The following is a 24,950-nucleotide window of genomic DNA, read 5'->3' as shown; positions in this document are numbered from 1 at the left end:
AGAGAACGAAGCCCCCACCCCCCACTCCCAGTTAGGGGCAGACAGTGGGATGTGACTGGTAGAGTCCTCTTTTAGGGCTGAGCAGCTGAGGCCCGGGGGACTCAAGCAAAGGAAGCTGCAGGACCTCAACCATCTGCACCAGCCAGACCCGTCTGACCTGTCCCCAGCAGCCCGGCTGCAGGCCAGAGGAGCAGGCTGCACCCTGCCCTGGGGACTCCCAGCCTAGGGCCTGAGGAGCAAGGTCAGCCTCCCCCTTAGGAATAACGATTTATACAACGTGCTGGGAGGGAGACCAGATCTGGCTCTGATTCTCTGCCTTTTGGTCTGTGCTGGGCTCTCCTTACTTTATCTCTGAGGCTTATTGGGTAAGAACACGGACCCAGAGTGCCAGGTTCAAATCCCAGCTCTCCTACCTAGCAAAGTGACTTAGGCAAATCACTGCCACTGGGTCTAGGTGTCCTCAATACTGTGCAAATAACACGGCTTGTCTCAAAAGCTCATTCAGTTCGCATATATGCAGCACGTAGGAGAGTACCTGGGGCATGTTTGTGACTTCCATATTGTTTTCATGTTTCTGCCACTATCTCTATGTTTTATCCTTTCTCTGCCAGTTCTGCCACTCTCTGGGTATCTGTCTCTTACCTCTGAACATGCATGGACATGGCCTCATCATCAGTGGTCAGGAGAGGATCCATAGCTTGGTGCCTGGCCTGTGATGGGTAGCCTGTCCCTGTAAGCAGCTTAGCCAGGGACAGCCAGGACTTTGGCTTCTCCTGGTAGAGTATCCTGGTACATTCCATCGCTCTGTCTCCCTGCTGCTGGTCCTCAGCTGAGAACACTCCTGTAGAGTTTGTTTCAGCACGCATGATTCAAAGTCTGGGTCTCTCCAAGGGCTCTGAGGCCCTGCTCTGATTAGCCTGGGGGTCTGGACAGCAGCTCCTGGCTGCTCCAGTTCCCTGGCGGGAAGCCCCCACAGGCTCCTAAACCGAGGACATAGCCCATGGCAGGACTGAACCCACCCTCTCCCCGTCTAGGGCAACAAGATCGCTTCCTGGCCTTTTTTTTTTTTTTTTATAAAGATAAATGAAGACCATTTAGGTTTTACAGTAATAAAAATGTGATTAATGTACAATCCTTTATAGCATCATTCTCCATACAGACAAACCAGTCTCTCAACAACCCGCCCCAAGAAACCAGATTGTAAAGCAGATGCTAGTAAAGGGGACTGGTTTCCCATAGGAAGAATGGTAGTAACGTGGGGAAAGCGTTCCAGATCACTGACTCAGATCAAGAGGCCATACATGTGGTCAGCGGGGTGTTACAAAGACAAGGCTCAGCCACCACCAAGGATAATTCTTTCTGTTCTAAACGCGACCCCTACCTGTCCAGTTCCCAAACTGTCATCACTGGACAACTTATCTTGAAAATTTTGCTGCATTCTACTCATACTAAGTATTTTGCTTTATATCAATTATATTGACATGCTTAAAAGTTAGAACCATTCTGAGTAACAGCACTCATGAATTCATGACTTTGTCATGCTAGTTATTTTTCTCTATTATGTAACAATGATTTTTAAACACTTGGTTATTAAACTATAAACTATTTGCTGTATATCATTGGAAGGGATTTGTATCACGGTTTGGGGACAGGCACATCTCATCTAATTTCCTACCAAAGAGGGGGACACTGAAGTCCACAGAGCAGAAGCTCTCGGGAAGGTCACAGTCCTGACTCCCAGTTCAGAGTTCCTTCCTCTGAGGCCAAACTGGGCCTGTTACTGGCATCATGAAAAACAAGAAGAGAAGTGTTGGGAGCTGCAGCAAAAGTGAACTTTGCCACTCTCTTGCCAGTTACAAGTAACATAATTCCTCTAAATAGGGACCATTGCTTTTGTCCTCCGAGGCGTGAAAAAGGTTTCTGGAGGATAAATCTGTTGGTCAGTGTCTTTTAGAAAATCTGAAGGGGGAGCTATTTTTTTCTTGGGCTGTACCAGTCATGGGTAATGGGGTTTGTCCCAAACCAGTGAGGAGCAGCAGAGGCCAGCGGAGGACCTGGGGAGGAGACAGAATGTATGGATAGAGTGAGCCAAGGGCCTCCACAGCCTATGGGATGATGGCCTCCCTCACACAGCCTCAGCTGCGGGACCTTCCGAGCTGGTCCTGTCTGTGCCCCAGCTGGGCAGGATGCTGTGGGGAGTCGCTTCTTGAGCTCTGGAGGTCTGAAGACCAGATAGGAGAGGGGAGGCATTTATAAACTAACATAATAATATGAAAATAGATGTAGGGAGTTTTGTTTTTGTTTTTGTTTTTTTCCCCAAACCGCCTCTTTGTTCCCCTCTGCTCCCTCACAGAGTCTGGAATAAAAATGGAGCCCAACAGAAGGTGCCCAGTGAGCCCAGCATAAGTTAAGCTGGTGGATCTCTCTTCTCCTCAGAGCAAAAGTGCCTCTTGTGCCTTAAAAACACAAAGCTTTGGGATGCCCTTAGACCAGATGAGGCATGATTCAAATAAACCACACACAATAGAGAAATGGGTAAGAATATGTCATTTTCTGAATCTCTTCTCCCCCGCCCCACTTCCCAACCCCTCCAAGAAACTTCTATAGCTTGATGGCTTCCACCCACCCTGGCTCCCATTGACCACAGCTAGGGCCTCAGAGACCCTTGGGCCTTTTCCAAAATTTCTTCTCTGATCCGGGGGTAATTAGGATGCTCTCTGAGAACCTGGGACAGAGGAAGAAAGGGGTGCAGCATCAGGCAGGGGTGTCCGTCTCTGCACCAGGACCAGGCCACAGCACCAGCCCCCCACCCCACCCCTAATGTATCCCAGGGGCTTACAATGGCTTACATGGTGGCAGACTTCAATGGCCTCCACAAATCTCTTGTCCTTCAAGTAGTTGAAAGCGAGTTTGAAGCCTATCCAGGGGCACAGGGAACACAGACAGTGGCACCCTAACCACACAAGAGCCAGGGTTTCGGTCCTCCTGCCCAGCGTCCAGGTCACCCACATGCACCCTGGCTGATTGCCTTACCAATGCCAGGGTTGGCGTGATGACTGTACTTCCAGGCCAGCTCGTAGTTGGTGGCTGCATCTTTGTAGGACTGCTCCTTCTCCATGATGAAGCCCATGTACTCATAGGCCTTGCAGCAGGACTGTAGGGAAAGCCACACCCGGTCCCAGCACAGGGTACAACCCGCGGGGGAGGGCGGGTTTGGGGGGTGGGCAAAGGATGGTGGTGAGCTGCATTAATTCTAACCTCTCAGGGTCTCCAGTAGCATCTCCGACCTTTGCGAGGGGTCTACCGTGTGCCCCCTCTAGGCTACCCCGACGTTGGCATGACCCCTTTCCCCACAGCCCTCCCACTCTGACCCCCACACCCCTCGAGCCCTTCCCATCTCTCTTGGCTGCCCGACCCTGCCCGCCTCTGCCCGACCCTAGCCCGGTCCCCCTCCCCGCTCCCGCCCCCCGGTTCCGTTCCCATCTCGTTTAGCGTGCATGTGCCCTCTTTTGTCCAGCCTCTTCTCATCAGGTTCTAACCGGCACCTCCTCTGCCCCCGACGCCCACACGCCCCTCGCGCCCTGCCTCCACCTGGCGTCCCCGTTCCCCCGACCGCGGCGCGCCCCCTGCCTTGTTGTACTGCACGCAGCGCCGCAGCAGCTCCGACGCCAGGTCGAACTTGCCGCCCTGGCAGTACAGGTCCGCCAGTAGGAGCCAGCTCTTCTCCAGGTTCTCGGCCTCATCCAGCGCCCACGGGGCCTTGGCCAGACGCTTCAGCTGCGTGCGCGCCTTGGGGACCTGCTTCAGCAGCGCGTAGGCCTGTGCCATGGCCAGCAGGGCGGGGACACTCTCCTTCTGCGCACGGGGGGTTGGGGGGGTGCAGTAAGCGGGCATGAGTGCGCTGGGCCCCCAGCCTCGCCCCACGCGCCGCCCGTCCCGCGCGCCGGCCCACCTCGGCCTGCGCCATCTCGATGAAGGTGCCCAGCGCCGCCTCCACGTTGGCCTTCTCCCTGGTGGCCAGCAGGCAGAGACTCTGCAGCAGTCGCAGCTGGGTCTGGCCCCGGGCCGAGTGCGGGTAGAACTCACGCAGCAGCTTCTCCGCGGTGCGCACACCATGCTGCTCCGAGCCCTTCCTGTCGGTGGAGCTGCGGCCATTGGACACCGGAACCCGGAACTCGTGGGGCCCTCACTTGGCCTGGACCCCGCCGCTCCCGAGGCTCTCCCCTCCTTTCCCAGGGTCCTGCCCCTGCGCCCCCCGCAACCCAGGTCAGCCGGGCCCCTACTTGCTCTCAGCCACCAGGTTCTCAAAAGCCTCTCCGCCCACGATCTCGTTGTCTGGGTTCAGACAGATCTGTACCATGTAGTAGGTGGCACTCTGGCCCCACGAGCTGTCCTTGCGCGCTTTGTTTAGGAACTTCAGTGCTTCGTTGGGTTGCCCTATGTGCCTGTAGCGGAGAAGAGAAATATCCAAGAACCAGAGAGGGAAACTGAGGGCCAGGGAGGGCAGAGACTTGCAGGGACCACTCCCTGAGTCTGTGCACAGTGGGGCTGGATCGCTGCTCTCCCCGCACCCTGATCTGCTCGCTGAATTTCTGCAGAAGCCCAGCGTGTCTGCTAGGAAGAACCCCTGCTGGAGATCATACGGACCCTCCCTCTCCCCACTCCACTCACCAGCAGTAGATGCCTCTGCAGTAGTTGAAGCCTGGCTCCAAAGGAATGCGGCTGGACATCTTCTTGGCCAATTCAAAGAAGGCAGGGGCATCTTCAAGTCTGCCACTTCTCCATAGCAGATCAATTAGTTTATTCAGTACCAAAAAATTGTCTAAAATAAGAAAGCAGAAATCTCGAGGCTATGCTAACTACTAGCTACATCCGTTTGGGTGCTGCCAGATGGCATGGAGAAGGGAGGGGACCAGCAGACACTGCCTGGTTTGGGCTGAGCCGGGACATCCCAACAGCCTCAATGTCTCTACTGGTCTCCACAGTTGAGAGAATTATCATCATCATACTGAAAAGTAGTAATAATAGCTAATACTTGTACAGTACCTGGCATGAAGCGCTTTGCATGTATATTAACTACACAACGGGGTACCAATGTTTCCCATTTCACAGATGAGGAAACTGAGACACAAAGAAGTTATCTGCCAAAGGTTACACAGCTGGTGAGTGGAAGAGCTTGAGTTAGACATAGGCCATCTGGCTCCGGGATCCACCCTCCTAATAGCTGCACTCGGCTGGGCCTCTAGGCAGAGCTGGTTTTGGGCCTCCAGGGGCTCTAGTCTGAGCGTCAGGTATGGTTCCCTGCCCCAGCAAGACTGTGGTTTGATACTGCAATGAGGGAGAAATGCAGCTACCCATAAGGGAGAATTTCGAGCCACCTCCAGGTGCTGTGACCTCAGAAGGGAGCCACATCCAGTCCAATGGCTGTGATGTGGGGACAGACAGGCTCTCCTGGGTCCAGTGCCAAACGCTGCCCTGCCTGAGACCAGGAGACCAGGAACTGGCCCCTTGGACTGGGGAAGGGCCAGCATGTTCCATCGGGGCTTTATCAGTTTCCTGCCGCTCTGGGAACAATCAGAGAGGAAGGGGCTTCCTCTGCCCAGTCAGGAAGGAGGGGAGGGGGCCCACTCTTCTCAAGGGAGAACAGTCTTTGCAGGGTGGGAACTGATGTAGCCAGTCTTAATGCAGGCAGTTACCTGGCGCTTTCTCCAGGACTTGGTGGTAGAGATCGACAGCAGCTTCATATTTCTGTTTTCTAAACATCAGGTCAGCCATCATCTGTCAGAAAACACACAGTGCCCAGGAATTCCCTGGTGGGTAGGCTGGCCAGGGGTGGGGATAAGCAGGGCAGGTGAGAAAGCACTTCCAAGCGGCCACAGGAGGAGCCCAGAAGGAAGGCCTGCCTGCGGTTGGGGGGAGAGGATGTGAGTGGGAAGAGAAGCCCAGGGCTGGATACCAGAAGGACCCTTTGACAAGCTGCAACAGAACTAGCCTCTCCACCTGTGTCTGAGAACTGCCAGCTGCAGGCAGTGGAGGCGGAATGAGGGATCCCCTCTTCTACGGGGTGGCCCTGGCGGCTGTCTGGGTGTTAGGGAGGAGAGAAGTTAGGCAGGAGAGGGTTTTTCCCACACTCTTTATTTTTTTTTTTTTTTAAGATTTTATTTATTTATTTGACAGACAGAGATCACAGGTAGGCAGAGAGGCAGGCAGAGAGAGGAAGGGAAGCAGGCTCCCTGCTGAGCAGAGAGCCCGATGCGGGGCTCGATCCCAGGACCCTGGGATCACGACCCGAGCTGAAGGCAGAGGCTTTAACCCACTGAGCCATCCAGGCGCCCCCACACTCTTCTTTAAACCCAGGAACCTGTCCCACCCTTGCCTTCACCGACTATAGGTGTGGTTCCCCCTCCCACCTCCCCCTGGATGGGCCCAGGAGACTGACGTGGTCCCTGCTGCCACCCCTACCCAGTGAAGGGCAGCGGCCCCGCACTCCATCCCCTCTGCCTGGCAGCCCTTGTGGGTGGGGCAGCCAGGCGACTGAGTTCTAGGGCTGGGAAGCAGCCCTCAGAGTCACAGGGAGCCTGGGGAGGGCAGGCAGAAGGTTCGGGGTGGGGGCTCCTACCACAGAGGCAGTCTCGTGGTGCTCCTCAGACTGTAGGAGGATGGCACAGTGCTGCTCACACAGGTCCAGCTGTCCCTGCAGCAGGAAGAGCCGCGCCAGCGCCAGCACCACCTGCGACAAGACAAAACGGACCAGCGAGCATCAAGGGGAAACTCCGAGGCTAGTGTCTCCCGCTTTCATCACCCGCTTCTGTTAGGTCTCTGGCCCTCCTCTTTTCCTTTACCAGTTCTCCAATCATACCATGTGTTTCACTAACTGAGTATAACTTGTACCTCGCCTTCAGCTCTGGCTCTGACCTAACCATCTCTGGGCTGCCTTCCATGGCCCAGACGCGGAGCAGGTGCCTATCTTCTGAGTTCCCACGGTGTGCAGACCCACATGCAGGCATATATCGTGTAGCATTGGAACTACAAATGTGCTCATCTGTGCCCCCTCCCTGAGGCAGTCTTTGGGCAGGGATAGGTCTGGGCCCACTGTGTCTGGCACATTTGAGACATCTGTTAAACAAGTGCATGTTTTGTTGTTGTTGTTGTTTTTAAATATTTTATTTATTTATTTGACAGAGAGAGAGAGAGAGAGAGAGCACAAGCAGGCAGAGCAACAGGCAGAGGGAGAGGGAGAAGCAGTCTCCCACTGAGCAGAGAGCCTGTGGGACTCAATCCCAGGACCCTGTGATCACAACCTGAGCCAAAGGCAGATGCTTAACTGAGCTACCCAGGTGCCCCAAATGATTGTTAGATGAATGAATGGCTGGGCCACTGAGCTTTTTCTCCGTTCTCCTAGTACGGACTCCACCCACCATTGTCTCTGGAGAGCCACACCACCCTCATGACCCTGAACCTCCTTGGAAGCTTAGTCTGAGTTTGTGCCCCAAGACCCCAGGCAGCCACAGCTCTCACTGTGTCACCGCCTCCAAGGGGGGGGGACCCAGAAATGCCAGACTAACATGACTTTTGGCAGCGTCTTTCCCACTCCACCTCCCACAAGTGGCTGTCCAAAGTGAGGCTTCCCAGACTTAGTTCGAGAGCCCCAGGGTCAGCTAGAGCAGGCTCCCCACACCATGGGTCTCAGGGCCCTTATACCTCAGGTCCTCAGGGAGGCACAGGAAAGGACCTGGCCTCTGCCCCTAGGCAGGAAACTCTGCAAGGCATCATGGCCCAAGAGAAGGGGCACGCTCTGGCTTTGAGGACCCCACCTTATTGTCAACGGGCGAGTAGAAGAGGGCATCCTTATAAGAACGCACTGCCTTGGCAAACTCCTTCTCTGCCAGGTAGTGCTCCCCAAACTGGACACAGATGGAGGCTGCCAGTTGCTTCTGGGAGGGGATCATTTCTGGTTGCTCCAGTGGAACACGCTTCAGTATCCGAGACTGGAGGTCCATGGCCTGGGGAGACCAGTAAAGTCAGGATCAGAGACTCCGAGCCTGATGTGCTGGATCTCAGGCCAATTCACAACCAGTCTCCACGCTCTGGTTTCTGTGTCAGCATATTATCAGAAAAGGGCATCTCAAGTGCCCTTGAGCAGATCTGGGTCACTCTGGACAGGCAAGGCCACTGGCTGAGTACTTGGGAGGCAAACTGGCTCTGCCTTGGGGGCAGGAGGAGAAGCAAAGGCGCCCAAACAAAACACTTTAGTGTACTGTCCTTGTTTACCTGTTTCCATCACACCCTGCTGCCTCCTTGTCCAATCTGTGCTTGCACAAGCCCAGAGCAGGTGCTCAGAGCGGGCTGGGTTTTGACAGATGCGTTTGCTCTGAATATTGCCCTGTGGGGACTCTGAGTCAGCCTTCACAAATACCCACGACATAAAATGATCAAGTGAGTAACCGCGGAGCATCGGAAGAAGACGGATTGAAGACACCAGGGTCAAGCTTTGGGATTTCTAAGGGCCGAAAGGGAGTGGGAATCTGGTGGGAAACAAGGGCATAAATCATCTCAAGCGGTCAGAGAGTGGGCTCTGCTCCTACACCCGCAGAACGCACCCCTTCCCCCAACAAGTGGCAGACGACGCCCTTGCTGGAACGAGGGAGGAAGGTATGGCAGGAATGGCCAGGAAGTGTCCCATTCAGGCAGCTGGGTGGGGAAAGACCTTTGTTTGGATCAGGTCAGACCTGGTTCCAATCTAACCTCCACCACTTACTAGCAGTGAGACTCTGAGCATATTTCTTAACCTCTTGGAGCCTGATCTGTGAAGCAGGAACGTCCCAGTGCTGTATCTCAAAGGCTACCGTGAGAATTAATAAGAAAGCAAAAAGCCTAGTATAGCACCCACCACAGAGCATTCAGTGACTGGGAGCTCCTGGCGTTGTCCAGTATTATTACCTCTAGCATCCTTGAGGACGAGGGCACCTTTCTCCTCCCTGCCTTCTCCAGCCTGGCCCAGCCGGCCTTCAGGCACTTTGGGGCACCATCAATGAAGAGCACAGGTATGGGGATAAATGGAAGGCAGAGGCCTGAGGTGTAACCTAGGTCCTCTTTTGAGGGCCAGCCCTCGAGCCTTCTAGACCAGCCTTCCTTTTATAGCTCCCATCAGGAAATGGCAGATAAAGAGCTTGCTTGAGTCTGTTGTCTATCGTCAATTACCTCGTTCAAAGTTCCCATCACGTCTTCTTTTTTATGACTCTTATAAACCTTTGCCAGCAAAAGCAAGCACTTGACATCATTCATCATGGATGGGATGTCCTTGACTGCAAAATGGAAACTCAAATCAGTGTTCTCTGGCCCCTGGGAAGCCGGGGATGGGGGAGGAAGGGAACTGGGTTCAGGACCCCTGCATCATTCTGCAGGAGAAGAGAGTGTGGGGGGCGGTGGGGGGCACGGTATGCTGGGGGAGAGACTTTCAGACATGGCCTCACCAGAGTCATGTTCCAGTGCTTGTTTCAGAACTTTCTCTGCCTTGTTGAATTTCTTTAACTTCAGGAGCAGCTCAGCCAGATCACAGCACAGAAAGTCCTGTCCACTGATCTTCTGGGCGGCCTCATAATAATTAATTGCCTTAGGGTAAATGGGAAATACTGGCATTGGGTTTGGTTCTACCCTTGAGTGCCTCACACTGTGTTCCCCTCAGCGGCCACCAACATGTGATCCCACAGAACACAGAAGCCTGAGATGGAAAGGCCCTCCCAGCTGCAGAGGGCTCAAGCTGGGCAGGTGTATGTGGAGGGGGGCAAAAAACGGTGGCTGGCTTCTGAATTCTCCCCTTGGTACCCCACTCAGCAGGGAACTAGGGTGGAAATGCAGCCACTCCCCTCCCATCCTGACCCTCCTACCCATGCATCCTCCTCCCTCTTCCCTGCTGGGCTGTCTCCCCCCAACCCCACCCCTACCTCCCCACCCCAACCTAGCCTGACCTTGGTGTACTGGTGGGTTTTCACATAGGCTTGCCCAATCCTGCTGACGAGGGATGCATCGTGTGGGTTCTTTCTATAGGCCTCGTCATAAACCTCCAAGGCCTTCTCAGGCTGGTGGGGAAAGTATCCAGAGATCTCTCTCTGTGTCTCTTCTCTCCCACTGGAGACATGAGATCAGAGGACCATGTGGCAAGGCCATGAGGCTTTCACTCACCTCTTGAATGTTCATGAAAGCATCACCCAATAGCAGGCTGGTGTGGGGACCAGGCAGATGTTCACAGAGCTCCCTCCAAAAGCAAACAAAAACGTAACTCAGACCTGTGCATCTTTCACGTTTCTGAATCCATCTCCTCCTTTTCTTTCCCACTAATCCATTCATTCATTCATTAATCCATTCACCATCACCCAATACTCATTGAAAGCCCACTGTGCACACTAGCCGCCTTCATCTAGGCTCTCCTCATCTGTTTTCTGGACCATGCCAGAACTTCCACCCATTCCTCTGGTCTCCACTCCCAACCCCTGTCCCCCTCCCAGAACCCTCTGCATAAGCAGGCATCTTGCTCTTTTTTTTTTTTTTTTCAAAGATTTTATTTACTCATTTGACAGAGAGAGACACAGCGAGAGAGGGAACACAAGCAGGGGAAGTGGGAGAGGGAGAAGCAGGCTTCCCGCCAAGTGGGGAGCCCAATGTGGGGCTTGATCCCAGGACCCTAGGATCATGGCCTGAGTCAAAGGCAGACCCTTAACAACTGAACCACCCAGGCACCCCTATCCTGCTCTTTCTAAAACTTCATGTGACCACATTACTCCACTGCTCCTGGCTTCTCCTCCCTCATCCCCACCCCCCTAGCACTGCCTCCCCGCTGGATTGCTTAGGCAGAATTTTGCTTGAGGGAGGGGCTGGGAAGGTACTTTTATGCCCCCACTGTCAAATCATATAGGGCTTCTAACCCCAGCTCTCCACCCTCCTGCACCTCTCATTGGCCACATCAAGTCACTGGACATTTCTTCAGGGACAGGCAGAGACAGGGCCGGGGTAGAAGTGCATTCCCGTGGTTCCCACCAGAATGTGGGGCCATACAGGGCAGCCATGCAGGACAGATTTGGTTCCAGGTCTTCAGATCTCAGCAATGAGCCGGCCTGACTGACTTGGCACACTCAAATTCTGACCCACAGGAAATTCTGTACTTGGCATCTAACACACTCGGAGGACGTGCACTGAGACCCAGGTGGAAGGAACACAATCTGGAGGAAACACTCCCTAAAACACCACTGGAAACGCAGCTGTCAGGGTGCTGCCCCCCGGGGCTTACCGGTAGCAGCCGATGTAGAGGCGGGTGTCTTTGCGGGTCTGCAGGTAGATGTTGGCCATCTTCTCCTTGGCTTCTGTGTAGCAGGGCTGCTTGGGCGTGATGTTCCTCAGCATGCTCAGTGCCATGTCCACATTCCCCTTGCTCAGGGCCAAGTCCACGTTGGCAATGGTGATGCGGATCTCCTCTGGTGTGCCGCTGAACTCATTGATGGCGTCCTGCATGACCTTAGTGGCCTCATGCTGGGACATGGGAACCCAAAAGATGCTCTGTTAGCTGTCACCCACCACGCTTGAAACCTCTTGGAGGAGACTTATGTGATCCCTCTTCCCACTCCTAACCCCTGGAGAGAAAGGAAACAGAGACAGCTGGGAGCTATACGGAAGCCAAGGGGAGGATGGCTCACATCCACCTGCAGAGAGGTTCCAGTGACAGAAAGGAGAGACAGCCTTTCAATGTCCACAACCACTGTTCCTCGGGGATGGCAAGGGGAAGGTGCTCAGAGACCTGAGGGTACAGAAACCCACAACTGTAAGAACCAGCCTGTTCCTTAGCCCCTCAATGTCTGTTGGCAATTCCTTCCTGTTGGAGACCTATGACACATCTTGTATTTTCCTGCTTTTGGTCAAAGGTATGTTTTATTTTTATTTATTTATTTGAGAGAGCACATGCACGTGCACACGTTCATGCAGGAATGAGGGCTGCAGAGGGAGAAGCAGACTCCCCACTGAGCAGGGAGCCCCCAGCCCCACCCCATAGGACTCTATCCCAAGACCCTGAGATCATGACCTGAGCTGAAGGCAGACGCTTAAAGGACTGAATCACCTAGATGCCCCAAAAGTATTTTAATGTTATGGTATTTGGTACATAAAAGTCTATTTGAATTATTTCTTCATTATATTTATACCCTTGATTACCTTAACAAAGTACTCTCTTTCCCTATTTTGGTGCTTTTTGACTTGGGTTCAGTCTTACCAGACATTTCTTCCTCAACCTCTGCTTTCTTTTTTTTGCTTCATATGTTTGTATCATGTTTTTACTTTCATTCTGGGTCCTTTGGTTTTTGAAATATAGACAGTAAAGGTTCCTTCTGTTTGCTTGTTTAAACCACTCCAATGCCTCTTTTATATAATAGGCACATTTATTTCATTTATAATTTTATTATCACAGATACATTCTTAGGTTTTCTGTCAACTTGTTTTGTTTTCATTTTTTTGTTGTATTCATTTTTATATGCTGCTGTGTTCAGCTTCATTTCTGCCTAATGTGAGGTTCTGCTTTCCTTTCTTCATAACTCTTGAAAAATGTGGTGTGAATCTTCTCTTTTAAATTCTACCAAGAGTTATCTTTCTATCAAGAAACATTTTGTGAAAACTTTTTGTTTCGCACTCTATAAAGATGAAAAAAAATTGCACCTTCCCTTCACATCCTCCTCCCTGAATTTTTTATGGGATACTATTTTTATTTTGACTTTAATAACTTTTATTTCAAGAATTTAGCTATTATGCTGGCTTTGAGTCAAAATGACTGTAATTATTTCAATGTAATTATATTTAGATTTATTTAGATAAGTTCTATGCGTCCTTTTACAGTTCAGATTTTTCCCACTTGTAAAAACTTCATTTATTTTGTGTTTTGGTTGTCTGCATTATATCGACAAGTGGGTTTTTCAAAAAGTTTTAATAAACACCATAATTCTGGAGTTATTCAATTTTTTAGAGAATCCTTTATTGCTTTCACATATGAAAGACATCCTGGGGGACATCCTAACCCCTTTGACATTTTATAAGTATTGTTCTGTTATCTCCCTGAATTTAGTATAGTTGAGGAAAAGTCTGAGGCCAAGTTGATTTTTTTTTTTCTCACAGCTGCCTTCCCAGATGATTGTCAGAACCTTCAATGACATTGTGAATCCTTGATTCTCGTAACTTCATTAAGGCATTACTATTAGGATATTTCTTGGTCTTAATTTTTTACTGCTATTTCTCCAGCACAGAGTGCCTTTCCGGGTCACTGATTCATGTCTCCCCTAAAGGAATCATTCTCCCAGTACCTCTCTGATGTGTCCCCTGTTCCGTTTCATCTCCCTTCTGCAAAAACAATGATTTTGGATTGGCTAGCTATCTGCCTCTTTCTTTCTTATCTGTCATCCTCTCAGATCACTTCAGTGATTTTCTCAACCCTTTCTCCCATCAGAGAGCCTCAGCAAGGGTTCAGCCGTTTTCTATTTTTTTGGGGGGACTAATGAGATTACTGCTTCCTGTAGCTTGGCTAGCTGAACCCTTTTGTGGATCTCTGGTGCTCTGCTTTGAGCTGGTTTTTACTCTTGTAAAACCATTGAGTCCACAATTTTTTTTTTTAATATTTCTTCTATTTTGTATACTTTCTCCCAAAGTGTAACCCTCACTTGTCTTTGGCTTGTGATTTTGTTTCCTCTCTCCTCTTCCCTCCCTTCTGTCCTTCTCTCCTTCCTGCCTTCCTTCATTCCCTCCCATCCTTTTCTTCCTTCCTTCTTTTCCTCCCTTCTTCCCTCCTCTGCTTTTTTCCTCCCTTGCTTGCCTCCTTCCTTCCCTATAACCACCATGTTGGACCCCTTCTGATCACTGCTCATTCTCAAATGCCATTCTCATTCCCTTTTCTTATTAACAAGGCTGGAGAGGGAGAGGGCCTAGCACAACTGCCCTAGAAGCCCATTTCCTTTGAGCTTCCTGTGGGTCCTCCCTTGTGGGGTAGACTCTGTGAGAAGCTGGGGTCAGGATGGAACCCCTGGCTCACAGGAAGACCTCAGTCTACAGATCCTAGCAAAGCAAGTGGCAGAACTGATTTTCTGGTCATTTCCCTCCTTACTTTCCTCTGGCCCATGTCTCCTAGAAAGGAGTCTGGACAGAGAGAAGGAAGGAGGCATTTTAGCAGAGAGTTCTTGTCTTGTGGTCCTCCCCTTCCAAAAGCGGAATGCCCCTGCTTTTCCTGGCTGACCACATCTCTGGTTCAGAAAGTTTCAAGCAAATGCAGGGACCTCAGGCACCCTTCTTTCTCTCTCCCCCACGGGTGTAAAGTTCTGAAAGGATGGGGCCCTTGCTGGCTGCTCTCTTCTATCCCCAGCTCCCACATGGCACCTGACATATAGCTGGCCCTCAGTCTCTAGCCAAATCAATGACCAGCTGAATCAACTTTTTCGGGATGTGGCACTCCCCTAATTTCATTATAGATGGAGATTCCTTCTCCACTTGCAATTCTTGTATCCCTTTGGCAGATTTAAAGGAGGGAAGCACAAACAACCTTCTGCATCCCCATCTTTACTCCAAAGGCAATTTTTAACTTTAAGGAGAAAAGGCCTCATGGGCTTTTCCTTCTCAATGGCAGGGTCATCACAGGAGGCCAGATGCCCCAGTACTGGGGGATCGCAGAAATGGTCTTGAAGCTCTGCCGGACAAACCCCTTTCTGGAGAGTGGGCAGGTGAGTGAGGTCAGCAGGGCCAAGGGAGCATGTGGAGGCAGCTTCCCCCCTCCCATCACCCATCTCTGTGTTCTCTGCTGCTCCTTTATATCTGCACAGGATGCTCAGGTGCTCCCTGCCTTTGCCTAGCTAGCCCCTCAAGGCCCCAGGGCTGCCTCATACAGTTGACCATGTTGTATACCACAAAACTCCAAGGGGACAGACTTCATAAAGGTTGAGGTATGATGATGGTATCCATGGGTGCTCTACCTGGTCCCCTCTGCATAGCTACCTGCAGCTGTCCTCATGGGCCTCTCTGCTCTGCCTGCATGTCCTCACGGGGACAGTGTGGTAGGCAGGGGATGGATCGGGCAGGACTCAATAGGGTTTGGGCTTTACCTTGAGGGCAGTGGGAGCCACAGAAACCTTTAGGCAGGGGTATGATGTGCTCCCAAATGAATAAAGGCTCAAATAATAGCACAAATAACCACCAGCCAGAATCAGAGAGCCTGGGTTGATGACCCTGGACCTCCAAAGGTCTCAGTCCTAAGGGAAGAGAGCATGGCATTTCTTACCAGCTGCCCATTCATCCGGAGGGCATCTGCCAGTTCCAGTAAGATGGACACCCGCTCGCTGGGCTGTACGGAGGGCCCGCGGAACTTCTTGCCTTCTTCTGTCTTCCGAGTTGGCAATTTTATGATCATTTTCAGGGTCTTTATGGCTTCTGGATAGTCCCCAGACTTGTTGAGGGCCCTGGCCTTGATGTAGTGGTAGAGGGGGTGGTCTCGGACCTAGAGGAGCAGAGAGGAGCACAGGGCTCCAGCGCGCTGCTGCTGCTGCGACTCACAGTACACAGCCTGGAGAAAGCTCCAGAAGCCCACTGAGCCTGCCCCTGCCTTTGGCCAGCAGATGGGTCTGCAGGCTGTAGGAAGTGCCTGGGGCTACCCTCCCAGGGCAAGTAGGGGGCTGCAGCTGGGTGGGCTGAGGGGTGCTGAGTGGGCAGCTGGGCACAGAGGACCCCACCTGGAAGTTGTGGCTGACGCCTAGCTCTAAGCAGTGGGAACACATGGCGAAATTGCCCTGTGCCAGGTAGATGTGGGACATGAGGAGGTGGGCATCCACGGAGGTAGGGTCCAGCTCCAGGCAGCGCTGCAGGGTGCTCTGGGCATTCTCTAACTCTCCTGGAAATGAGAAACAGACCTCTACATCCAGGGCACCCAGTGGACTCCCAGGGCCCAGGATGTAAAGGCAGAATGAAGTTTCTAAGTCCCGTTACCCGGAAATACCCAAGTTGGCCATTTGACCCGGGTCTGTCCTGTTTCCCTCGGAGTTCTCATCTTAAAATCAGAACTACGGTTTGTGTTTTGACCCAGACAAAAGCCAGGAAACTCGAACCATGGTGTGACCCCCTCCTTTCTCTCTGCAGCCCTCAGGGAGATCGCTAAGTCATGTCACTGGTCTGTGTGGAAGCTCTGGGGAACACTTAAGTCTTGATTCCCACACCTCAGAGCAGAGTGAAACCTAATAATAATGGTAACTATAGCAGCCCCGACTTACAAAGCACCTGCTCTATGGCCAACACATGCAAAGCATCTTTAGAAAGTGGGTTTCATATTTGCCCAGACCTGTGAGATTGGCAGTGTTGTCCGTGTCTTTTAGCTGTAGGACTGGGACCCAGTGATGATTAAGTCACTCAGCTTACAAGGAACCAAGTCAGCATTGAACTCCAGGGCAATTGGTTCCTGAGGCTGAGCTCTGATCTAGCACTAGGGGGATGGGGTCTCCCTGCAGCCCCAGTGGGAAGCCCAATAGTGGGGTACACTGAGCTGGTAGGAGGGTCCTGCATTCCTCTGCATCTCTCAACAGCTCCTGCTCAGGGTCCATAACCTGGCAGGTGGGGAGCACCTGCGTGTGGATCCCGACTCCCTGCTCCTTCTTTGTGTGCTGCAGAAGTGTGAAAGTGTCACTATGGCAACTGAAGCAGCTGGAGACCTGGCTTTGGCCCCAAACCTGCGTGTTGGCAGCTGCCAGCATCCCTGGGGGCGTGCTCCTGCCCTTGCCTCATACCCAGGAGCCCTTGAAACTGTGGATAAGCCTGGAACCCAGAGAAACACTGGGAAGCCGGAGGAGGAAGGGGGAGAGCTCTCTGTGCAGCATGGCCCATGCAAGGCAGTGCCGGAGGCTGATCCATGACCTGGCACTGGGGATTCTTCAGAAGCCCCCAGCACACCAGAGATCAGCTTGTCTTCCAGGAAGACGGGGTTACAAGGCTGCTGGGGGGGGGTACCCAGAAAGGACAATAAGTCTCCCATGAAGGCTTCTCCCTTTTCCCTCTTTCTCTCCAGGGCCTGGGCCTTGAGATGGAAGATGCTGGAAGGATATTGCTCTGGCCACCCTGAGACTCTGAAAGTCCTAAGACTACAGGGTCTCACCTCCTCATGAGGCCCTCGGGACCACCTTTAAAACACCTGCCATCCTGCCGCCACCTCCCCTCCTCTGCTTTAGTTTTCCCTACGGCATTACTACTTCCTAACAAACAAGCAGTGTGCTTCGTTATTCTGTTTATTGTCGATTTCCCCTTACTAGAATGCGAATCTCGTGAGGGAGTTTCTGCCTATTTGGAGGACTCGCGGAGCCCAGCATGAGCGCGGCCCCAGTGTGTAATGGAAGTTCAGGGACGATGACCTGGCCCAGAGCTCAGAAGCCACCAACAGCAGGCCACGTAGGAGAGACCCCTGCTGGCCAGGGAAATCAGGCTGGTTTCAGGGGACTGGAGGCCAGAGATGCGGGCAGGCCTGGTGAGGGTATGTGTGTGTATGTGTGTGTGTATATATGTGTGTGTGTATATGTGTGTGTGGGGGGGGACTCACCTGAGAGGTACTTGACCTGAGCCATCACATACAGGGGGTCGATCAGCGCTGGCGCTGCTTTGATTACAGGAGCCAGGATCATGGCGACTTGTTTAAGGAGCGGAGACACAATCTGGCCTGGTGACCGGGGCTGGAGGAACACGGGGCCTGCCTGTACAGTTGGCCCCGTGCCAGACAGACACCTAAAGCTCTCAGCACTGTTTCAGTGAAGGAATTTTACCTCATTCCAGGTGTTTATTATGGCACTCTGTGCCATCGAGGACTAGAGCAAAAGCTCCGGAGAAGGGGGACTTGGTTTTGCTCTCTATCATGTCCCCAGTACCTAACCTGGTATCTGGCACGTGGCTAGTGCACTTGATAAATATTTGTGGGACAACTCAGATGGCACTGGGGGCGACATGATCCTTGCCCCCAGGGAATCCTGGCTAGCTGGGCAAACAGGCAAACGAGTAAAGCAGACAAACAAGTAAAGGCTAATAGATTTCTTAGAAGACTGCAGGAGAAAAGGAGCCTGGTTATTCTCTAGGATAAAGGCAGGGGCACAGTCCAGTGTGCCCTGCCCCTCCCTGGGTGGTCTGTGGACAATCACAGCACGGGCATCACCTGGGAGCTCTTTCCAGAGGCAGGCTCCCTTCCCCCCACCCCGCACCCATCAGAATCTAAACTGGAACAACTCTCAAGTGGTTCACATGCTACAGGTTCAAGTTTGTTCAGAGGAGAAGGGGTTCCCCAGACACAAGAGCACAGTGCTGCCTGGTGCCAGCCAGGTGATGTACCTGCCTCTGTCCAGACCGACGCTCCTGACCCCCACCTGAGGACAGAACTTCCACTAACCTGCTTGGGGCAGAAGAACAAGTACTCCTTGGCGAGGCAGACCAGGAAGTGGGGGTCCAGTCTTTCAAAGTACTCAGAGCCTAGGGGGAGTCCCTGCATGCTGGAGAAGTGCAACTCTGCGACCTCCTTCAGGAGGGCAGTGGCTTCCTGCTCTCCCTTGTGCTTGCGGGATGCCAGGAGGGCCTGGAGGAAAAGCAGCACCTGTGGGAGGCAGGTGCAGCTCTTGGCACCAACGCCAGCTGGGCAGTGGGTAGGCAAGGGTGAAGCAGGAGTCCAGGCTATGTGGGCTGCTGGATGCCAGAAACTGGGGTGGGGGCGACCCAATGCTGGAGGAACCCATGCCCCTCAGAGGGCTCTGACCTCAGACTTCCCGAGGGACTGCTGCACCTCCTTCAGGAATTCCAGCTGGTGCTCTGCCTCTTCCAGGTGGCCGTCCAGGATCTGGCACCAGATGAGCCCTGGGCCCGGATAGAATGAGCATGAGCAGCCGGCACTGACACGGAGCCAGCAGGCCAGCAGGCCAAGGAGCACAGATGCGACAGCGGAAGGAAGGGTGATGTATGCTCAGGATAGAGAAGTCAAAGCATGAGGCAATATGGAAAAACATCCCTAGTTCACACGCTAGCTTGAAGCAGATCTCTCCCCACAGGTAACCGCCCTTAACAATTTGCAGTATAGTCCTTCGACCATCTTTCTAAGCATTCATTTGTTAGCAATGTGTTCGCGTCTAGTGATACACACATCCACCCCATTCTCTCCAATGGCAACATAACATGCCACTTTGGATTCCATATTGCATTTGACTGTGGTCCCATTGAAGGACACCTCATCTCATATTTAGTTTGCTTTTGATGCTTAAATGTTGCAGGGTCTCGGTAAACATATTCCCATGTTCTAATTCCTGAAGTTGAGCTGATGGGTCAAAGGGCATGTATATCTAAAATGTTAACAGGTAAGGCCAACTTGTCCTCCAGAGACATTTCAATTAATATTACAGCCAAGAACTTGAAAGAGTCTTTTCTGCACAACCTCGCAGATATGCTTTACTTTTTGCCAGTCTAAAGAGTGAACAGTAATTCATCTGAATTCACTTTTTTTTAATTGCCAGGGAAAATGAATATATATATATTTTATATATTGAATGGCCTTTTTCTTTTCTAGTATGAATCTCCCGTACATAGTAGCTTTAGCCTGTTTTTCTTTTAGGGTTGTTTTCTTTTTATATATTAAGATGATTAATCCTTTGTAGCCAACATTTTCCATTAGTTTGCCATTTACCTCTTCAGTGTCTTTTGCCATCCATTAGTTCCAAACTTTTACATATTTCCCCTTCCAGCCTCTGAGTTTCCCCCAGGGAAGACAAGTCCAACTGAATTTTTAGGTTTAAATATCTAATTCTTCTGGAGCTTATTTTTTAACTAATCTCTACACCCCCTCCCTGCAACGTGGGGCTCGAAGTCACAACCTCAAGATCCAGAGTCACGTGCTCTACCAACTGAGCCAATAAACTGGAGTTTATTTTTGAGTATGGAATGAGATAGGAACTTCCCTTTACTTTTTTCATGCTGGATAGCCAGACGTTCAGCCATGGTTTATTGAAACCTACCACTGTGTTGGTTTGAAATGTCACCTTATTCTCAGGAGCTGTTTCTGTGCCATTTATCTGCCTCTTTATTCCAGCATTGGCCCCAAGCTGACTTAAGTACTATTGTTTCCTAATGTGTTTTAGATTTGGGAAGCCAAATCCATCTTCTTACTATTCCTCCTTTATAGGTACTTTCTGGTCATCTCAGTGTATTTATTCCTGATTGTCCTCTTAATTATACCATCCTGGTTTTCACGACTATCCATCCCACCATTTGGCTCATCTATGGAATTTGTACTTTGCAATCGTATTTTTAATTTTCGGTAGTTTTTTTGTTCCCTATACCCTTTTTCACAGTAGCCTGTTCTTTATGTACTGACTGTACGTAAAGCCTCTGCAAACACGAGAGGTGTTTTAGTGGGGGAGGGGGAAGTCTTCTTCTATAACTGGCTTTAACTTTGCTCCTCAGAGGGCTGTGGCTTTGCATGTCCCACCGGGCCCCTCTTTCAAAGCGTTAGCAGATTTACAAATGGACTAGACTGATGAGTATTAGCAGCTAAGGCACATTTCCCAAATTGTTAAGGTCACTGATTTTCCGAGACAGGTCAGATGAGAGGGTGACTCCAGCACACACCTGACAGGACTGGCCCAGGCTGGTGTGTGGGATGGCCATTCAGGCCGGTGGACTTCCCTCCCGGCTGACTGGCTGGGGGTCTGCCCTGAATGAGGAAGTGGGGAAGGACTGAGCCAAGTGGAGGAATGTCAGGGGATGTGGCCTTTGTGTGGAGCAGCAAGTCTTTTTGTCCTTCATGTCTCTGATGGTGGTAGGAAGCATGAGAGGCTCCCACCCGCTACCTCCCGCCCCGCCCCACCCCCCTTAAGGGCCTCCTGGATTGCATTCTCCAGTTGTTACCAATCCTCCAGTAAGTTATCTCATTATTTCACTGACTGTCCCACTGCCCCACGGCCTATTTTGCTCTCAGCCTCCAATGACTCTGAGCTTGCTTTGCTTTTTTGTTTTTGTTTTTGTTTAATTTCTGTATTTCCTGGAGCTCTCTGGGGGAAAAAATGGTTCTACTTATTTCTTAAGGTGGCCCATCTCTGCCTCTGTTGGAGTATGGGTTTATCTGTTTATATGTCACAGAAAGGCACCCCTGTCATACAATGTACCCCCAAACTCTCACACACCCTCTAGAGAGAATGCTTCCCAGCATCTCTCCTCTGGATCCATGGACGCTACCCTGCTCCCTGCCTTTTGTGCCCCCATGCCCCCACCCTGCCCAGCCTGCAGAGACCTGTTAAGGCAGCCACACTGCTCCCGTCCAGTTTCATGGCCTCCGAGTACCACTGAGACGCCTCCCTCACTTGGTCGTGCAGGATGAAGAGGTAGCCCAGCTCCGTGGCCACATGGGCATAGGAGGGTGTGGCCACGAATGCACGCTCCATGAAGGGGCACACCAGCCGGAGAATCGCCTGGTGTTTCCCACACTGTGAGGAATGGACACACGGGATTAGAGAAACCAGTCAGTGCAGCCTGTCTGAACAAGGCCACATCAGAGACGGGCACATTTCAGCTGCTCAGGAGAGCCCAAGGGCTGCACGCAACCCACAGGTGGGTCTGTGCAATTGTCCAGCTTCCAAAGAACCTCACCCTGGCCACATCTGTGGAACTTGCCTCCAGGCATAGGGCCCTCCAAAGGGCCCATCTCCTGTCTCGCCACAGTAATTGGTCCAAGTCACCAAGAAGTTTTTCAAAAATTGAAGCTGGGTGACAGAAGCTCTTGTGTCCTGTTGATATGGGAAGTTGCCCAGAAGGCTGTGAGCAGCCATGTTCCCTGCCAGATGTGCAGAACGAGCAGAGAGCATCAGACACAGATCTGTGTCTCTGTGGGAAAGATGGTGTCCCCGTGGCACTGGACCCCATGGTTCTGGTTCCCAAGGCCCCGGAGCTACCCCAGGTTTTGCAGTGATTCCTTCTAGTTAATCTTGCTTTGGGCTGAAGGGTCTGCCAGAAGCAAATTGTTTGACAATCTGGTCTTTTTGCACCTGGTCTGGTCAGAGAGGTACAGGCAGGCCTGCCTTTCCAGGACACTTTCATAGAGAGAATATAGCAGTCAGGTGTCCCGGGACCCCGAGCCACGGCTGGGCATGGCACTGCTATGATGTAACAGCCATAATACTTACCTTTTCCCCCAAATAAGGGACCTCCTACTCTAAAAACACTTCCAGATGCCATTGCACTCATCTTTACAGTGTCTCTGAACAGCATCTGGGCCCAGATACAGCTATTGGCCAGAGGCAGTTAGTGGCCACTGGGCACGGGCCACCAGCCCGAGAGGCCAAGTTTGAGCCAGAGAGGGGAGGACAGGGTACCCAGGCAATTTCCAGGGGGCCATAGCGCTCCCCTTAGGAAGACAGCAAGAAGCATGATTCAAAAAACCTGGAAAGAACCTTCTTACCAGCCTGCTAATCACAAGAATTTTTTTAAGATGGAGGCTTGGATTTTGAGGCTCCTTTGTCTCCAGTGCCTTAATCAGATTTCTAACATGGTTGGTAGCCTGTGGGAGACAAAACAGACAAGGTCAAAGGTAAAGTAGAAAATGGGAGTTGGGCAGAGGTTTCAACCCTGCTGCACGTTAGCATCCCCTGGGAGAAATTCCCACACCCAGGAGCTAGCCCCAGAGATTTGGATTCAACTGGGCTGGGGTGAGCCCGTTATTATTTTAAAACCAGTAGGTGGATCTTTCGGGAGCCTTGCTCAGCCAAGAGCTGGCATCGCCCCTTTGTTCATGGATTTGTGAAGAGAAGTTGCCCTTTCAGATCCCCCCAGCCGGAGCCGGAGCCAGCTGTCATGGTGTCCACAGGGCAGCCCCCCAGGCCGGCAGTGCATTGGCCAGCTGGGCTGGTTCTAAGAGCAGATGGTCGTGGTGGGTCCCTGGCCCTGAGCCTGTACTCCATGTTGACGGGAGTCACCACACTGTGCCGCTCCATCACTCCAATGAATCCTCCCCATAACCCTGTAAGTCACTAGAACTCTCTGAACTTTCCAGTCTAGCCGACAAAGGGTCAGAAAAGTTAGGGAATTTGCCAGAGGTCACTCAGCCAACTGGGTGACTGACTCCAAAGCCTGTGTTCTTTCCAGTGGATGCCTCTGTCCTTTCCCTACCCAGGAGTGGGGAGTTTTGCAAAGAAGTGCCAGAAGGGAAACCCAGGATGGGGCAGGACTACTCTGCTCAGTAGATACAAGCAAGGTTAGCACTGAGCAGCCAGGCCTGGGTAGAGGGGTAAATCCCAGGGGCTGAGGTGGGGGGTCAAGGACGGGCATTAATGCTAACTCCGCCCCTGGGATTAACCCTCAGGCCAGGCCCCAGGAAGACTGCCCAGCACTCTGGAGATGCACAGAGCTGAGGACAGGCCCTATTCTCCTGTTCCTACCCAGAGATGGCACTGGGGCCCTTGTGGAGGGTTCCTCCCAAATATGGACTATACCCTCTTTCTCACCCCGCCTCACAAAACCCATAGACTCAGAACTGTGCAGAAGGAACCAGAAACTTCCTCTTCCCATCATGAAACCCTTACAGACTCCTGATTTGCCACCCTTTACAGAGGCAACACAATTATTCAAAAAGGCAATGTTATGGCTGGAAACACAAACTCTTCTTGAAAATAAAAACCTGTCTGGGCATTGAGGTTTTCATGAAGAATTCCAGATGTGTCTGACTGTGCTTCAAGACTGTTCTGGGTTTCTTTGGAAAAACTATCGGCCTTAGGAGCAAATCTGGGGCTAGGTTCTACCTGGCCAATACCCGAGCAGTTCCAGTCCACTCCTTAAAAAAATGGCATTTCCCAAAATCAGGCACTGTTCCAAGTTCTCCCACATGTCATCCCACTTAGTCCTTCTACCAGCCTCACAAAGTGGTTGGAATTATCTCCAGTTTACAAATGAGGAGCCCGGGGCTTCTCCAGGTGAACCTGCCCAGGCTCAGGGCAGAACCAGAGCCAAGCTCACTGCCTGCCCAAAGAGCAAACCAGAGCAGACCCCCTGACCTCCTTATGGGAGTAGGTGAGGGAGAAGGGAGGGAGCCAAGATCCAGGGAGCACGCTCCAAGGTGCTGGGGATGGGGTTTTCAAAGTGCTTTCCCCCAGGCTGTGCTTATCCCAAGGCCCAACTCCTGAGTCTTGAAAGAACTTACTGTGGTCATATTTCCTTCTCTTGCAAGCTCATGCATGGCTAGGATTTGGCAGGCATCGATATTATACTCATCATTTTCTAGAATTCTGAAATAGGAAGAGGAGCCACATGAATTGGGAGTTTTCATAGGCCAGGCTAGCACCGTGCAGTGGCCACTCAGGATTGTCTGGAAATATCCAGTCTCCCTTTCTCTTTTTATTTTTTTATTTTTTATTTTTTCAAAGATTTTATTTATTTATTTGACAGAGATCACAAGTAGGCGGGTGGGGGGGGGAGCAGGCTCCCCGCTGAGCAGAGAGCCCAATGTGGGGTTCAATCCCAGGACCCTGGGATCACGACCTGAGCTGAAGGCAGAGGCTTTAACCCACTGAGCCACGCAAGCACCCCCCTTTCTCCTTTTAATAATGGAACTCCCTAATCTGGCTGGGCTCCCGGCTACTCAGAATAAAGACTACATCTTCCAGCTTTCCCCTGCAGTTCAGCGGTGGCCCTGTGATTAAGTTCTGGTCAATACAGTGTGAGCACAAGTACCCCAGGTGACATCCCGCTGTATTCTTACAGCCCACCTTCTCTTTATTCTCTTTCCTTTTTATGGGAGCCACATCCTAAGAATGGTAGAACAGGAAGACAGAAGGGGACTGGGACCCTACAGAGTTAAGCTGTTGTCCCAGTCCCAGACAACCATCCAGACTTTTACCTGAGAGAGGAATAACTTCTCATGTCATTTAAGTCATGTATCTGGGGCAATTTGT

The 24,950-nt window shown here is 51.7% G+C and overlaps 1 protein-coding gene across 1 annotated transcript in view; it reads right to left on the bottom strand.

The window, feature by feature from the left end:
- Window positions 1–2,647: 2,647 nt before the first annotated feature.
- Window positions 2,648–24,950, bottom strand: part of LOC111159082 (tetratricopeptide repeat domain 21A) — a 32,375-nt gene continuing 10,072 nt past the window's right edge. The window contains exons 6-28 of the mRNA XM_022521469.1: window positions 24,200–24,284; window positions 22,466–22,564; window positions 21,302–21,494; window positions 18,782–18,879; window positions 18,422–18,622; window positions 17,588–17,717; window positions 15,741–15,898; window positions 15,293–15,508; window positions 11,285–11,523; window positions 10,183–10,255; window positions 9,969–10,079; window positions 9,474–9,612; window positions 9,202–9,305; window positions 7,815–8,003; window positions 6,620–6,730; window positions 5,697–5,778; window positions 4,672–4,822; window positions 4,284–4,445; window positions 3,953–4,145; window positions 3,631–3,855; window positions 3,034–3,154; window positions 2,850–2,917; window positions 2,648–2,725 (exon numbers count right to left, since the gene is read on the bottom strand). Coding sequence (XP_022377177.1) covers window positions 2,648–2,725; window positions 2,850–2,917; window positions 3,034–3,154; window positions 3,631–3,855; window positions 3,953–4,145; window positions 4,284–4,445; window positions 4,672–4,822; window positions 5,697–5,778; window positions 6,620–6,730; window positions 7,815–8,003; window positions 9,202–9,305; window positions 9,474–9,612; window positions 9,969–10,079; window positions 10,183–10,255; window positions 11,285–11,523; window positions 15,293–15,508; window positions 15,741–15,898; window positions 17,588–17,717; window positions 18,422–18,622; window positions 18,782–18,879; window positions 21,302–21,494; window positions 22,466–22,564; window positions 24,200–24,284 — 3,226 coding nt within the window. The remainder of the gene's footprint in view (window positions 2,726–2,849; window positions 2,918–3,033; window positions 3,155–3,630; window positions 3,856–3,952; window positions 4,146–4,283; window positions 4,446–4,671; window positions 4,823–5,696; window positions 5,779–6,619; window positions 6,731–7,814; window positions 8,004–9,201; window positions 9,306–9,473; window positions 9,613–9,968; window positions 10,080–10,182; window positions 10,256–11,284; window positions 11,524–15,292; window positions 15,509–15,740; window positions 15,899–17,587; window positions 17,718–18,421; window positions 18,623–18,781; window positions 18,880–21,301; window positions 21,495–22,465; window positions 22,565–24,199; window positions 24,285–24,950) is intronic.

This window comes from Enhydra lutris, unplaced genomic scaffold, assembly GCF_002288905.1.
Source record: "Enhydra lutris kenyoni isolate GAN:26980312 unplaced genomic scaffold, ASM228890v2 scaffoldscaffold66, whole genome shotgun sequence".
Taxonomy (NCBI): Eukaryota; Metazoa; Chordata; class Mammalia; order Carnivora; family Mustelidae; genus Enhydra; species Enhydra lutris.
Note: the sequence above shows the minus strand (reverse complement) of the source record. Positions and strands in the feature narration are given on the sequence as shown.